Source organism: Amblyomma americanum, chromosome 4 (genome assembly GCF_052857255.1).
Source record: "Amblyomma americanum isolate KBUSLIRL-KWMA chromosome 4, ASM5285725v1, whole genome shotgun sequence".
In the NCBI taxonomy this organism is placed as follows: domain Eukaryota; kingdom Metazoa; phylum Arthropoda; class Arachnida; order Ixodida; family Ixodidae; genus Amblyomma; species Amblyomma americanum.
Genome location: NC_135500.1, coordinates 161,534,071 through 161,547,385, shown reverse-complemented (window position 1 = coordinate 161,547,385; position 13,315 = coordinate 161,534,071). Strand labels below are relative to the sequence as shown.

At 43.1% G+C, this 13,315-nt stretch overlaps 1 protein-coding gene across 2 annotated transcripts in view; it reads left to right on the top strand.

Moving 5' to 3' along the window:
* LOC144128603 (cell adhesion molecule Dscam1-like) overlaps nt 1–13,315 on the top strand; it is a 239,036-nt gene that overhangs the window by 170,565 nt on the left and 55,156 nt on the right. For both annotated transcript variants that reach the window (XR_013313807.1, XM_077662134.1), the window contains exons 5-7: nt 5,350–5,467; nt 8,296–8,471; nt 8,855–9,145. Coding sequence is in view for 1 of the 2 variants with exons in the window: in XM_077662134.1 (XP_077518260.1) it covers nt 5,350–5,467; nt 8,296–8,471; nt 8,855–9,145 (585 nt within the window). In the remaining variant the exon portion in view is untranslated. The remainder of the gene's footprint in view (nt 1–5,349; nt 5,468–8,295; nt 8,472–8,854; nt 9,146–13,315) is intronic.

The window sequence follows — 13,315 nt, the reverse complement described above, 5'->3', positions numbered from 1 at the left end:
CTAAAAAATGGCATCTCTGTGGGACACTGAATGGAGTCATATGAAGTACTTTTTAGCTCTTCTCACTAAGCAGGAAGGGTGTATTAGAGTCAGTAGCTTACGAAAAGCGGAATTTGAAATGGGTATTATGATTGAACGATAATGAATGCAATTTTCTGCGAATCGCAGCAGTCAAACATGACAATCACTATATCCGTGGATACGGCCTCGAGAAACTTGTACCTTTCTGCTATTTTTTGTCAGATACGCGTAACTCTGGCTTTTCTAAGGCAGTCGTGCGTACCAGGTCCGAGTGCGGGACAAATATTAAAAGCAAGAGCTTGGAACTCATAGCATAATTATACGTATCAATTAATATTTTCAAAGCAGCATCGTACATTATTCCGCACTCGCCGAAAATTAAAAGGGATGTCGAGGAGGGCAGGACTTTATAACTGTCCAAGAGTTATCGCTTCGATAAGGTGGGAAACTTTCGATTCACCAGCGCTACTGCGAGATTCAAATCCAGAGATTTATTGTAAGAGCTTCCATGGTCTTCACTGATTTTGGCTCCCGTAGCGCTAGGCAGTAAAAACGGCACTTGACAATTTAATTCCTGTTGTCGCAGGCGAATACCACTGCAGGAAACCATGTTTAAGCTGTGTAAACGGTCAAAAATTCTGCTAGTGTACGTCATCGATAGGAACAAGAATGTTAAGTGCCTCGCACTCGTACAATGTAAACGTTGATTAGAGCAAATTTAGGAAAACCCTTTTGAAATGTTTACTGTTTCCCTATTCAAAGCTCACTGACTCTATTTACAGAACGATATACAGTGAAGAGGAGAAACGATTATCCCACCTTCATGTGCCGTTTCTATGCAAAGCCTGTAGGCATAAAGGGCAGTTCACCTTCCATTGTGTTAGCTGCGCAATGCAGCACCACTTATCGGGCATATCTGAAGGGCTTCATGAAGAGCTGTGAAAACATAAATTGTGCTTTTGTCCGCAGCCTGCTCTGATGAACCAAACTGTGCAACTGCCACCATTTCTGTTTTTTTTGTGCTATGTCCGAAGCTTATACATGATTCACATGCAGAAACTTCGCTCCGAAGAAGTTTCAAGCCTTACATTAGTTAAATTACTGCATTTTGACCCTCATTTCTTCAGCAATTCCGCAAGAGTAGCAGAATTTACAACGTAAATTGCCTTTGTGTCGGTGATAAACACACCACTCATGCTTGCTTATTTCCAATAGACGATAAAATATTGCATTCACGAAACCTTTTGTAACATTTACACTTGTATTGCGAGCGGATTTTATGACACAATGAAGAAATCGATTTGATTTCACAATTGAATTGAATAAACTAGCATTTCGAGCTGGAATGCTCACGCAGCGGCAGCAACAAATGTTGAGATAATGACCCCCTCAGCTTCGCACGTTCCTACGTATCTGCCATAGCCTCACAGAGTTTTGTGGTGTCGCTGGGACACGCTCTCAACGCATTCTGTCACCTTTACTGCATTCCATGTTTACTCTACCTTCATTTTTGTCTGTGAGTGTTATTAATCGCTTAGTATGCAAGATGGGTGTCACTGACTTCATTCTTCTTTCTCTTCTGACAAAGTGGAACGCAGAAATGTGTCATAGCCCACTCAGGCTACCTCATTTTTTCTAATGACACATCATCGCTGTTAGTGAAACTTTTGTGGAGCTTAAGGTATGATGGGTGCAGTGCGCTAACTGCAATAAGAGAATAGTTGTTGAAGAAGAGAGTGGTAGTCATATTAATCATAAAGAAAAATGAGCTCAGGTTTCTCTTGGTCACAATCATGGTTCCGAAATTAAGAATAAAAAACAACTCCGAGTAAAAACAGGCAAAATGACAAACAAGCACATATACTGCATGCCTCTCTGTAAGAAAGTCATAGAGGCTATTAGGAGACATCGAAGTTATGTTCGCATGTGTATGCTGAAAATTACATTTTCCCTGAATTTTACTTTTATATAAAAACTATAATTTGTTATCGTCGCCATAATAAAATAATTATGGGCTTGACGAAGACTTCATTAGATTAGGGAGCAATCACATCAAGCTTAACAGCCTGCAAAAAGCGGACGTAGTGTCGGGGTCGGGCACATCTTTGAATATTTTCTTCAATATCTGTTCAAGACAGCAGCAGACTAGTCTTGCAGAAAACACTTTTTTAGTTCAAGTTAACACACGGAGTAATACCAACTCTTCAGTTGCGCATAGATACTGATTCGAGTACGTTTATTTCCTGCGATGTTTCAGTTATTCTGAACTTCTTGCGCAAATCCCCTCTATTATTCTTTGCCAAGAGTCCAGCCAATAAAGCTACTGAAATAAGACACAGTTTCCTCGGGTGAGCATTAATCAAGACGCCTCCGCATACAGTTCCTGACATCATAACGGGCTATCTGGGACACCTTTCTCTCCTTGCTTACTCTCACGCAGAGACACAGTCACATATTTAGTTATTTTCTTTCCCTTCCCTGAGCATGCTTCAGCGCAACCGAAAACCTTGTTTTGCTCTTCGGACCACTCGTAACCAGGACATCAATCAAGTCGGATGTCCGCCTCGCGTCTCACTGCGACACCAACACGGCGCTTTCTCTTCCCTTTTTTCGACAGACAAGACCTGCACTGAGCGACAGATGTTTCTGTCACCTGCTTTTTCCTCGCTACTCTTTCCAAACATAACTTGCTGAATTTTATTTCTTTTTGCTGCTGGCGAAACTGTAGTTTCGGTAAAGCCTTTTCAAGACCCTTCTTCTTGCAGTTACGGGTTTCGCTGTTTTAGGAGTGGGCTTCCCAAAATAGAACTCACGAAATCCGGCTCACAGCAGTTAATGTATACTGGTTTCTCACTGAAAGAAAATAATTAAGAAGGCAAGGAAGCTTTTGCGGAGCAATAAATATAGGGGCATATTACAGATAATTACAGTAATTAGACATCCATGGAAAAAGTTTACATAGAGTAAAAAGAAGTGTTCACGCAGTCAAAAAAGAGGAAAAAAAACACAACGAAAACAGCAAGAGCGGCTTTTAGAGCTAGAATTAAAAGAAAAAGGCTAATTATGAGCAGAAAGGCCACTGAATATTATTAATATCTATGTCTCATATCTCCACATACGTGCGAAAGAGCCGAAAAATACAAAACAAAATGTGCCACAAAACGGAGCGTGTACTTCGTTCCCTATTGAGCGAATTATCTGCCGTGTGCACTAAGGCCACACTGCTAGTCATACAATATCTCTATTTGAAACTGCAGTTAAGTCCACTCTTTACATCGTTTGAAGAGTTTGCGTCTTAAAATAAAATGCTTGTTCTGATGCTATTAAGCATTTCTTCGCGTATTTCATGTCAGGCACTTCTGCTATTATAGTTTCTCATTTAACAAAACACCTGATTGGGTCTACTTTATCGTTTTAAATGATCCCATAATTTTATATTTCATACCTTTCTGCTCAGAACATCAGCATTCGAACTCTTAATCATGCGTACCTTCCATTCAATAAAATTAAAGTAAAAGGCTAATCTTTAATTCAGTAAAAATTCTTCATTTCCATGAATAAGGTTGTTTCCGTGCTCATGGGCCGATACCAATATTTGAAGTGTACTACCTCTTTACTAGTCTCCAAATAAAGCTAGCACCATGTCAGTGAAAATAACGACGGAAATGCAAGCAGATAACGCACAAATACAAATAAATGAGGACAGCACATCTGAAAAACTTTTGCTGCAATGCACCAATGTTCATGGGTAACACACTCGATTTCCAGTTAGGGATGTTGGTTGGCGAGGAATGCTGGCGGGTACGAATAGATAATTGTAAGGAAGCCTTGAAAATATTCGTTTCCTTTTACTGTTTCTTTGTGCAAAATAATTTTTTCATGTTAAAAAGGCCTGACCTCATCTTACTTGAAAAAAAAAAAAGAAATTCACATTCCTTCAAGGTTAAAAGTAGGCTTACTGCTTCGTTGATGCTCCTCTCGAACCAGAGCAATTGAACTTGGCTGACGAATAATGAACATAATGAATCTTACGGTTGCTTACGCCGTTCGAAAAAACAAAATATCCCTACAAGTGCTTGCGGTGCGCAAAAAAAATGAAAGCAGTAAAATCGGATCCCCGTACACAACACGTTTTCGTGAAGACACCATTTCAGCCCGATGACAGCGCATGTATGTACACCTCTGGTAGTACTGAAGCTCCGGTAGTGTTACCTATTTGCACTAAAATCACTTTTAGAAAACCGAGAAAAATTTCTTGGGCGCACTCCTTCGGTAAATATCGTAATTACACTTAATTACCCTTAATTATCGTAACTGCCCTTCAGAAATTACCCTTGTGCTAAATTCGCATGGGCCACTTTTGCCACTTTTCAGAATAAAAATTTTAGCGATGGCTTACTGGTTTGGCGTTGAGCTGCCGACCCGAAAGGCGCGGGTTCGGTCCGGGCAGCAGCGGTGGAATTTCGATGGCGGCGAAATTCTAGAGGCCCGTGTACTGTGATATGCCAGTGCACGTTAAAGAACACCAGGAGGTAGTAATTTCTGGAGCCCTTCACTACGGCGTTCCTCATAGCTTGGCTCACTTTGGGACGTTAAACCCCCATAAACCAAATCAAATCAAGTTTGGAAAGACTTGAGACAAGGGAAACATAATAAGCAATCTGCGAGAGCACCTTATCAGCCTAGCTTAACTTTTTACCATCCAGTGTCGAGAATTTAAAATAAACAGTGCGCATCGTGCACTCATTATTGCATGGAGCCTAGATAGACTTTTTCATGGTAACAAGTTCTCAGCAACCAGCGCGCTCGCTTTAAAATATTTGACGTCACTTTGATCGAGCTTTTAAAAAGAAATGAAGAGAAAGTGTGACTTGTAGCCAGAGCCCAATATTTCCTCGTCTTTCATTTTCGTTCGAAATACTGCGGGAAAAACATAAAGGAATTTCATGGATAAAATATTGTCTACTAATTTGGCGATATTCAGCTACTGCGGGGTTTTCGATTCGGTTTTCCGAACAAATCTGAATAGGTGTAGAAAATGCACAAAATGCTTACTGTTCCAATTTCTTGACTTACCGACAGATCAAGTTTTAGCGGGGCAAGAAAAATTTTAATGTCGTCTTTATATTGCAGGTACATCAGCTACCGTAATATGAAGGTAATGATTTTTGTTTCCGATCTCTTCATAATTTGGCCAGTAAGCTACTGAAGTACGTAATGAAGAAGGCACTGTTCGCAATCTGTCGCAGAAGAGATTCTTCTTTCGTGCTTACCAGTTGAAAAAGAAAATGCTTTTATCCCCTCCGCCATCTTCTCTATTTTTTGCAGACGCCGTGGCTATGCAGATGCCATCCATCGTGCATCGCAGCAGCCGTGTGCTCACCGAACCTGGTCAAAACATCGATTTGCTCTGCGTGGCGGAAGGCTTTCCGGTGCCAGGATATAGGTACGGTTGCTTCTACATTTTTTTTGCTGCTTTTTATTTCTAAATATTGTCCATTTCTGTATTCGCCTGTTTCACTTTTCTTTCCCTTCTACCGTCCTACCAGGATCGAGATAGAGAATTGTGTTAGTCGTTTTTCTAACGCTATTTTGCGGAATACTAACTTGATGTTAAAAACTCGAGTTAAGAACACGACGTGTAAGAAAGGAGATAACAAAAAAAGACAAGACTTCAATGCAGAAAGAATAGAGCTTGATCAGATAGTAAGTGTTGTGCGTAGTTATATGTAATGTTGATTTTCAATATTTTGAGGTTCAATCTGCTGACAAGACTCGTGTTCATGCCATCTGTCAGTGGTGCTTTGCCTAATATTACTGACTGACCTTTCAGTTTCACTGTTTCTTTTTTGTTGTGAAGGGAAGTGCCTTGCGTGTTAAATTCGACTGATTGAGGCACGGTTCGCCTTTCAGCAAGGATTACAAAAATTTTCCTTTGGAGAAGAAACATGGTGGTGTTGTCTCCTTCGTAGTAGTTTTACTTTATTTTCCCAGAAAAAAAAGATCGTGCGAAAGGTCTAACTGCATTTTTAGCGCAATCTTTATATTTCTCACTATGCAATATTGTCTATGTAGCGGTACGACTCTGCCCGCGGCAAACACAGGCTGTAGAGGACCAAGGTAAAAATGTCCATTTATCATATTTTAGTGCTCGTTAAAAGAATCAGGTAGTCATAACTAACCCCGACTGCTCTCCTCCGAAATCCCTTCGACTTAAAGTACTGAATTGGTCCACAAACGCAGTAAACAACATTAATTCCCGTAATACGATAAAATCCTAGCACTTTCAGGTGCGTGCTTAAAGAAGCGAGAGCACGCAGTTCGCATCACAACTTTGATGCTATATTCACTAAGAGGTGGTTGGTAGTCCTGTCTCGCTTTCTGGCTGATGCTTGAGTTCCGAACGGTTACAGTAACCGCCACGTCGCACTCGTAGCTACCTCTATATTACAAAATTTATTTAAATGGGTGATTGAGATACTTGGCCGGCTTCATCGAGAGCAATACCAGTGCGGGACTCTTTGCTCATGATCTGAACCTGACACAATTTTCTGTTCTAGAATGCATTATTTTGTTTCACCCGGTGGCTTTATTATTTACTACAAATAACACGGCAATAGTCCTTGAACACAAGAACTTATTTTCTCGGAAAGAATGAGGCGAATAAAATATTTGCCATTCAACCTATCAAACTTGAAACCGCCTAAAGGCCGTAATTTCTTGGATGAGAGACATATAATCATAAAAAAAACGCCGACAAGTTCCTTCATGCAACATTCATTTGACCACACAGAAACTGGTAAGAATTGGTAAATTTAATAATAAACGTGGTTGTAATTGGTGTTTCGAAATGACCAGTCTATTCGCTAAAGTTCTTTTTTTTTTGTTAGCAATGTAGATCTGAGAGAGTCGCAGGCATGAAAAGAATAGTCTGAAACCAACCTCGAAGTAAAGTCGCAGAGAAATTTGATTCCGAATGCTGACCAGTATCTGGACGGTTTCCTATTGTCTTTGCGGCGTTTCTGCCCGTGCAGAGACGAAAAGAAATATTTATATTTTATCTCTTCCGAGAAGTAAATACAGGAAATGTTTTCGCGTCTTCGTATCTTAACCTGAATCGCTTCCATCCACCGATAAAGCGCTACGGTCCACCGAAAGAGGGCTCTCCGAATCGCTCTTCCTCAGAGCGAAAGACCAATCCGAGCGACCCAGGTCAAGTCGTCGACGCGGTTAAAATCGAATTTAGAGTACTGGCGAAATCCGCCTGCGCAGACGTTCTTCGCTCGAGCGAGGGAGCGCGACGGGATCTCGGTGCTTTTCGCGACCGCCTGAAACTGGAGTGTCTTCTGGAAGACGAAGCAAACGTAATTTTTTCTTACTGCCACGTTTCTGATGCTGAGTGGTTCGTCGGGGCTCTTTCATGTGATTTATCGGCGCTAGATGCGCAGCAGTGACTCGGTTCAACTCTTTCGTTATCTAGGTTTGCGAAGCAAGAAGAGGGTCGAGCATTACGCAGCACTTCAGCGCAGGTCAATCTTTCTTTTTTTTGTGCAGAGGGTTCCTAATTTAGCTCTGCAGCCTTGTCGGGTGTGAGTAAAAAATAATTTATCCAGCGAATTCCAAACTGCAACTGCTAATCTTCCCTGCAGAATGAAAAGTTCGCAACTTTCATTTTAAAAATTTTATGTTGCAGCCGGGATTCTTTATTCATGCTTGAATATGTGCGACAGAAAGGTGTGGGCGCGAGAAAATTGAGCACCATAAAAAAGAAATTTCGACAATTGAAAATTCAGGAAGAAGCAGGCAAACTGAAAAGAATATAACTATGTCTCGGAAATATGTCATTATATTCGAGCCTGTGCTGTGGATAAACTAACACAAAAACATATAGTATGGCAAGATGTAGAATTCAAGTTTCAAATCACCTCTCAGGTCGCGCACATTTCTATTCACTTCGCGACACACGCTATTCTTAACCTTTATGCAAGGCGCATTGTAATTCTTAGGTAACACTCCTGACAGTACGAGAAATTTTGTTCGAAGTGCAGGCTTATCGATTCTCATAATTAACTCGAAATAATTTAGTTATTGAACCTTCTAACACCACAGTAATAAAAGATGCCTTAGAGCAAGTTTTGTCTAAAATCATTAGCACTGCAGCTATAGCCTCAAATCTAAAATTAGAACAATGAACGAAAGCTAATTGAAACTGAACCCTCACTGCCTTCACAACCGTGTCACTTGCGGTTGGTGCCGTCGTCTTGCCCTTCGCAGCTGGTACAAACGTGAGAGCCAGCGGATGCTGGCGCTGGAACCCAGCGTGCGCGTTCGCCAGGTGGCGGGCGTGTTGCAGTTTCGCGACGTGGACGTCAGCGACGCCGGCACCTACGTCTGCCTCGTCTCCAACAGCGTCGGCGAGGCACAGGTCGACCTCGAGCTAGTTGTCACGCGTGAGTAAAATGCAGCATCCGCCAGCCTTTTTGCCTTTTGACATTAAAGACAATACCTGAAATTTTATTTATATCGACTTTTTGACGCGCTAACGAGAAGCACCGTGTAGAAAGCTATCGCACATATTGCACTGTGGCAGGTCGTACTAGCGGCGCAACTTTTCGACCGATACTTGCAGCGAAAAATAAAATTGAGCTCATTTGATGTGTTTTTCTAAAGATAGTAGTAATCCAAGATAATATGTTCAGAAGAAGATGTCTCCCGGGTGCTTTTTTCAGGCAACTTTTTAAAGGCCGTAGATGGTCAAATTTTATCTCAGCCCCTCTAGTACTGTTATTTTGCGTCCGCACTAACAGCAAACCCGATTGCGCCTCGAACGTAGCAAAGCCCTGGGTGACGGTCAGCCCTGGCCACGTCCGTGCCGAGGTGGGCCACGCGGCCGCCTTTCGCTGCAACGCCTCGGGCCTCGACTGGGGCCTGCTGGACGACACGAGCCTCGAGTGGCGCCACAACGGACACCGGGTGCTTCCGGCGCCGCAGGTGGCAGGAGCAGGTCGGTCTCGCGTGCTGCACCTGCCGTCGATCCGGCGCCAGGACCAAGGAATGTACCAGTGCTTCGTGCGGCTGTCGCCAAAACGCACCGTTCAAGCCGCTGCGGAACTCATCGTTGGAGGTGAGTACAGGGCACGCTACGTGTCTGGTGCCTTCTTGCTAAGTGGTTTTTAAAGCGAAAGCCCCACTCCTCTCGTGAAAAACTCAAGGTCATGTGGATATGAAATTTGACCTTCAAACTAGCAGGAGAAGAGACTTGGCTATGACGTCATGCCACGTGACTCACCACGCCTCGCCACAGCTGCGCGCGCTTTCAGCCGAAGGCGCTCGCCCGCCTCGCAACTATCGAATCACGTGGTTCGCTGCGACTCGCCACAACTGCGTATGCGGAGCAGACGGCACTCTGGAAACTGCCGGAAATCGCGTGACCCGCAGTTCGCTGTATAAAAGCGTGTGGTGTGTGCTTACCCTGGTCTGCTTACCTAAACAGAGTTTTCGCTTGTCTTACTAGGTTCAGCCGGGTTGTACCACAGCTATTTACTTCAAACAAGGTCATTTTTTTTAAATAGCAGGAGTTATATTATTTGATTTATTCTAGAAATATTTAGCGGAATGTCCGCGAAATAATTTGGTGCTGTTTTGTGGAATCTTGTGATTACTGTTCGCCGACGGAGAAAGGCACTTAATAAATAAAGCTTGCAGGCTAGATTTCTCATGGCTAAAACATTTTTCGGCTCGGGACTCTCCAAGGACCTGTGCCGCCGAAATACCTGCACCTGATTTCATCACCAATGTAGGCTCCTGTTTGCCATTTTCAGTATTTGCCTTAAATCTACTGTAAATCTCTGATTACGACATATCTTTTCGACGTCCGACATGTTGCCTTCCTACTATTAAGATCAATGAGCTCTCTGACCTCTCACACATCGCTATGACATGTTTGAACGAGAATGTTATAATTGCAGTAGAAAAATGCTTCACTTATTTGGATATTAAAACCTGCAAACTAATATATTTTAAAATACTATGTTCAGGCTAGTAGCGGTGTCATCACCAATATTCATTTATGAAAAAACAGCGCAAAAAATAGAAACACAAATACCAAAAGGTGACAAAGTATAATGATGCATTATTAAGTCGCCCAACTCGATCTGCTTCTGAGACTTTTACACTTTAGCTTTCAGTATTTCCGGAAGTTTGATTTTGTATCCTTTAGTCGCAAAAGAGCCGTATTTGCAATCATACCGCTCGCAACGCTAAGCATGGCGAATTGACAGAACAGCTACTATGGCGCTCATCGGCCTTGTCGGTAATATTGCAGGTTGCATTCACAGTAGGTATGCAAGCATTGCTGCTCTTAACGGGAATTTTATTAGAGCGAACACCCAAATCCGGGCGCTCAGAGGCTACCAAAATCGTCTACTGCGCGTATGTGGTTAGTGGTTAACGTGAGCGCTCCTCATCGACGTCTTCTGCGCAGCTCCGCCTAGCGCGAGCGATCCTTTCCTCGGCACTACCCGCTCATCGTCGTTTTCTGCGCGGCACTAATGGGGTGGTTCTGGCCCGAGCAAAACCGTCTCTGGTGCATCCGCAGCTGGCCTAGTGCGAGAGTTTCTCCCGCTGGAACTGCTCGCTCATCGTCATCTTGTACGCTGCACTAATCCGTAGGTTCTGCCGCGAGCAAAATAGTACTTTGCGTGTCCGCTAAGAAAAGATAGAAAATTGAGTCGGTCATTACTGTGTGCCGCAGTTCTGTCATTCGTGCATGCATAATGAGAAAAAGAGTTTTTGCTGAAGAAAAACTCATGCTTTCGCTCTGAATCGAATGTTGCAAAAACAGACATTTTTTTATTGACTCTGTTTCAGTCAATTTCTTTGCCGCCAAATAATGATCGTTAAGTGTCTGCGGTAATCCATAGAGTATAGTGATTACTTCGAAACCATGCGTGGTTTATTGTTTTCTTGGCTAGCCGGTTTCTATATTTTCCAGAACTTAAATGGATTTCTTCTACTTCCTTAGACCTATATTGTTAACATGTACCAGCAATTAAAAGAAGCATTTTTACTGCCAGCACAAATGCCTTGGGATGGTTCACTCTTATTTTCCTGTATTTTGAAGTATCTGTTATCGGTGAACAACGACGCGATAAAAACTATTCCTCTCCACCTAAAGTAGGAACTAAGTGTCACTTGAGAATCATAGGAACTTCTGGTTAGGAATTGTCCTGAAAAGATGACTACGCCAGAGTGCAGTCCCTGCCTCCGGGCATAAAAAGAAAAGGCAGTCAGGGCGGGAATGAATGCCAGTACATGGCCTCATCTACATTTCATGTCAAGGGGCAAGCGCTTGTCATCTCTCATTTCGATCGCGGTCTTCGTGGTACAAGCCGTCTTGGAAGAAGTACTCTGTTTGAAACGAATTCAAAACGCATTCCTTCCAGAAAAGCGCGTGCTGAAGATGTCGCGACGCAAGCCCGCTCGTTGCGAATAACAAAAATAAAAATATGTCACACACAAACTCGGCTTGAAGCTTGGATCGATGTTGCTTTTTGCTGCTCTTTCTCTGGTGAACGTTCGCGGTACGTTTATTCAGAACGACCCCAAGTACAAAAAAACTAAATGCTGCGAGCGCTATAATAATCTTAGCCCCTTAAATATTTCGCCACCGATGTTTAAAAGTGCACTGCTTCAGCCATTGAGGGTGTGCATCGTAGTTGACCTTTCTAGCCGTCCCGTGACAACTGACGACCATGTGAGTAACTGACATGATTGCGAAGATTGCTTCGACTTGTTCCCTCAATGTTGGTGCAGCGCCTTTCTAGAGGCAAACGAGGCTGCAGAGATAAATCTGGCATCAAAAGTAAAAATACGTGACGCAACGCCACTCTAGCACCATCAGCAATCGCGCTTAGATAAAAGCATGCTTTAGGAGATGGGATGGTGTCGTAAGTGCGCTTTTAGTGCTTGCTAGCAGGGATGCATGACCTCTCTGAAGTCCGGATACTTTCAGAGATAGCTGGAATCATTTGTTTTCATTTAGAAGGATCGCCTCTTCCTCGCTGTTATGACTTCTTTTGCTTGTTCCTGATTTGTGACTATTACTAGCTTAGAGAGGCAACGCAACCAGTGCGCTTTTAGCCGTATAAGCGTGGAGAAGGTATTACTATATTTTTTGTTTTGTTGAGTGATCGTAAGTATTTGATACGGACCACGCGGTGCACGCAATAAATTTTTCATGCTATTCTTTTCGTCGGTGGGTAATCTCTTGTATACTTAAAGAAGTGTTCTGTGTTCGCGAATCTGTCGTTTGTTTACCTAATTGAAAATGCGACCTGTATTGTTAAACGTAGTTACAAAACACTAAACACATGACTACAAGAGACTACATCCACCAGAAGCACATTTTCGGCGTAATAAACTGGAGTGAGCAGGATTTGGCCACTCTGGTGTAGTACTTGGCCACAACCTTCTATGATCAAACCAATTAACCCTCGGCCCTCAGTCCCCAGCGGCTGCAGAGCAACTGACCACGGCGGCGGTCAGACCTGTGACGCAGCGGAGGGTGCTAAGAATCTCTGGCTCCGGACAGGCCGCCATTGGAATCTGAACCTGGCAACGTTTAGCGCTAGAACTTTAGCTAGTGAGGCTAGCCTAGCAGTGCTGTTTGAGGAACTAGCGGGAATTAAATGGGATGTGATAGGGCTTAGCGAAGTTAGGAGGACAGGTCAGGCGTATACAGTACTAAAGGACGGACACATACTGTGCTATCGCGGGTTAGAGGATAGACGAGAACTAGGTGTGGGATTCCTCATTAATAAGGATATAGCTGGCAACGTAGAGGAGTTCTACAGTATTAAAGAGAGGGTAGCAGCTATAGTAATTAGGCTGAGTAGGAGGTATAAGCTGAAAGTGGTGCAGGCCTACGCACCCACATCCAGCTATGATGACCAGACCGTTGAAAGTTTCTATGAGGACGTAGAATCGGCAATGAATGAAGTAAAATCGCAGTACACTGTACTGATGGGCGACTTCAATGCGAAGGTGGGCAAGAAGCATGCTGACGACCACGCGGTAGGTGACTATGGGATAGGCTCTAGAAATAGCAGGGGAGAGTTATTAGTCGAATTCGCGGATAGAAATAATTTACGGATCATGAATACCTTCTTCCGCAAACGAGAAAACAGGAAATGGGCCTGGAAGAGCCCCAATGGTGAGATTAAAAATGAAATCGACTTCATACTATGTGCTAAATCTGGCATCATTCAGGATGTGGCCGTCCTCGGAAAGGTGC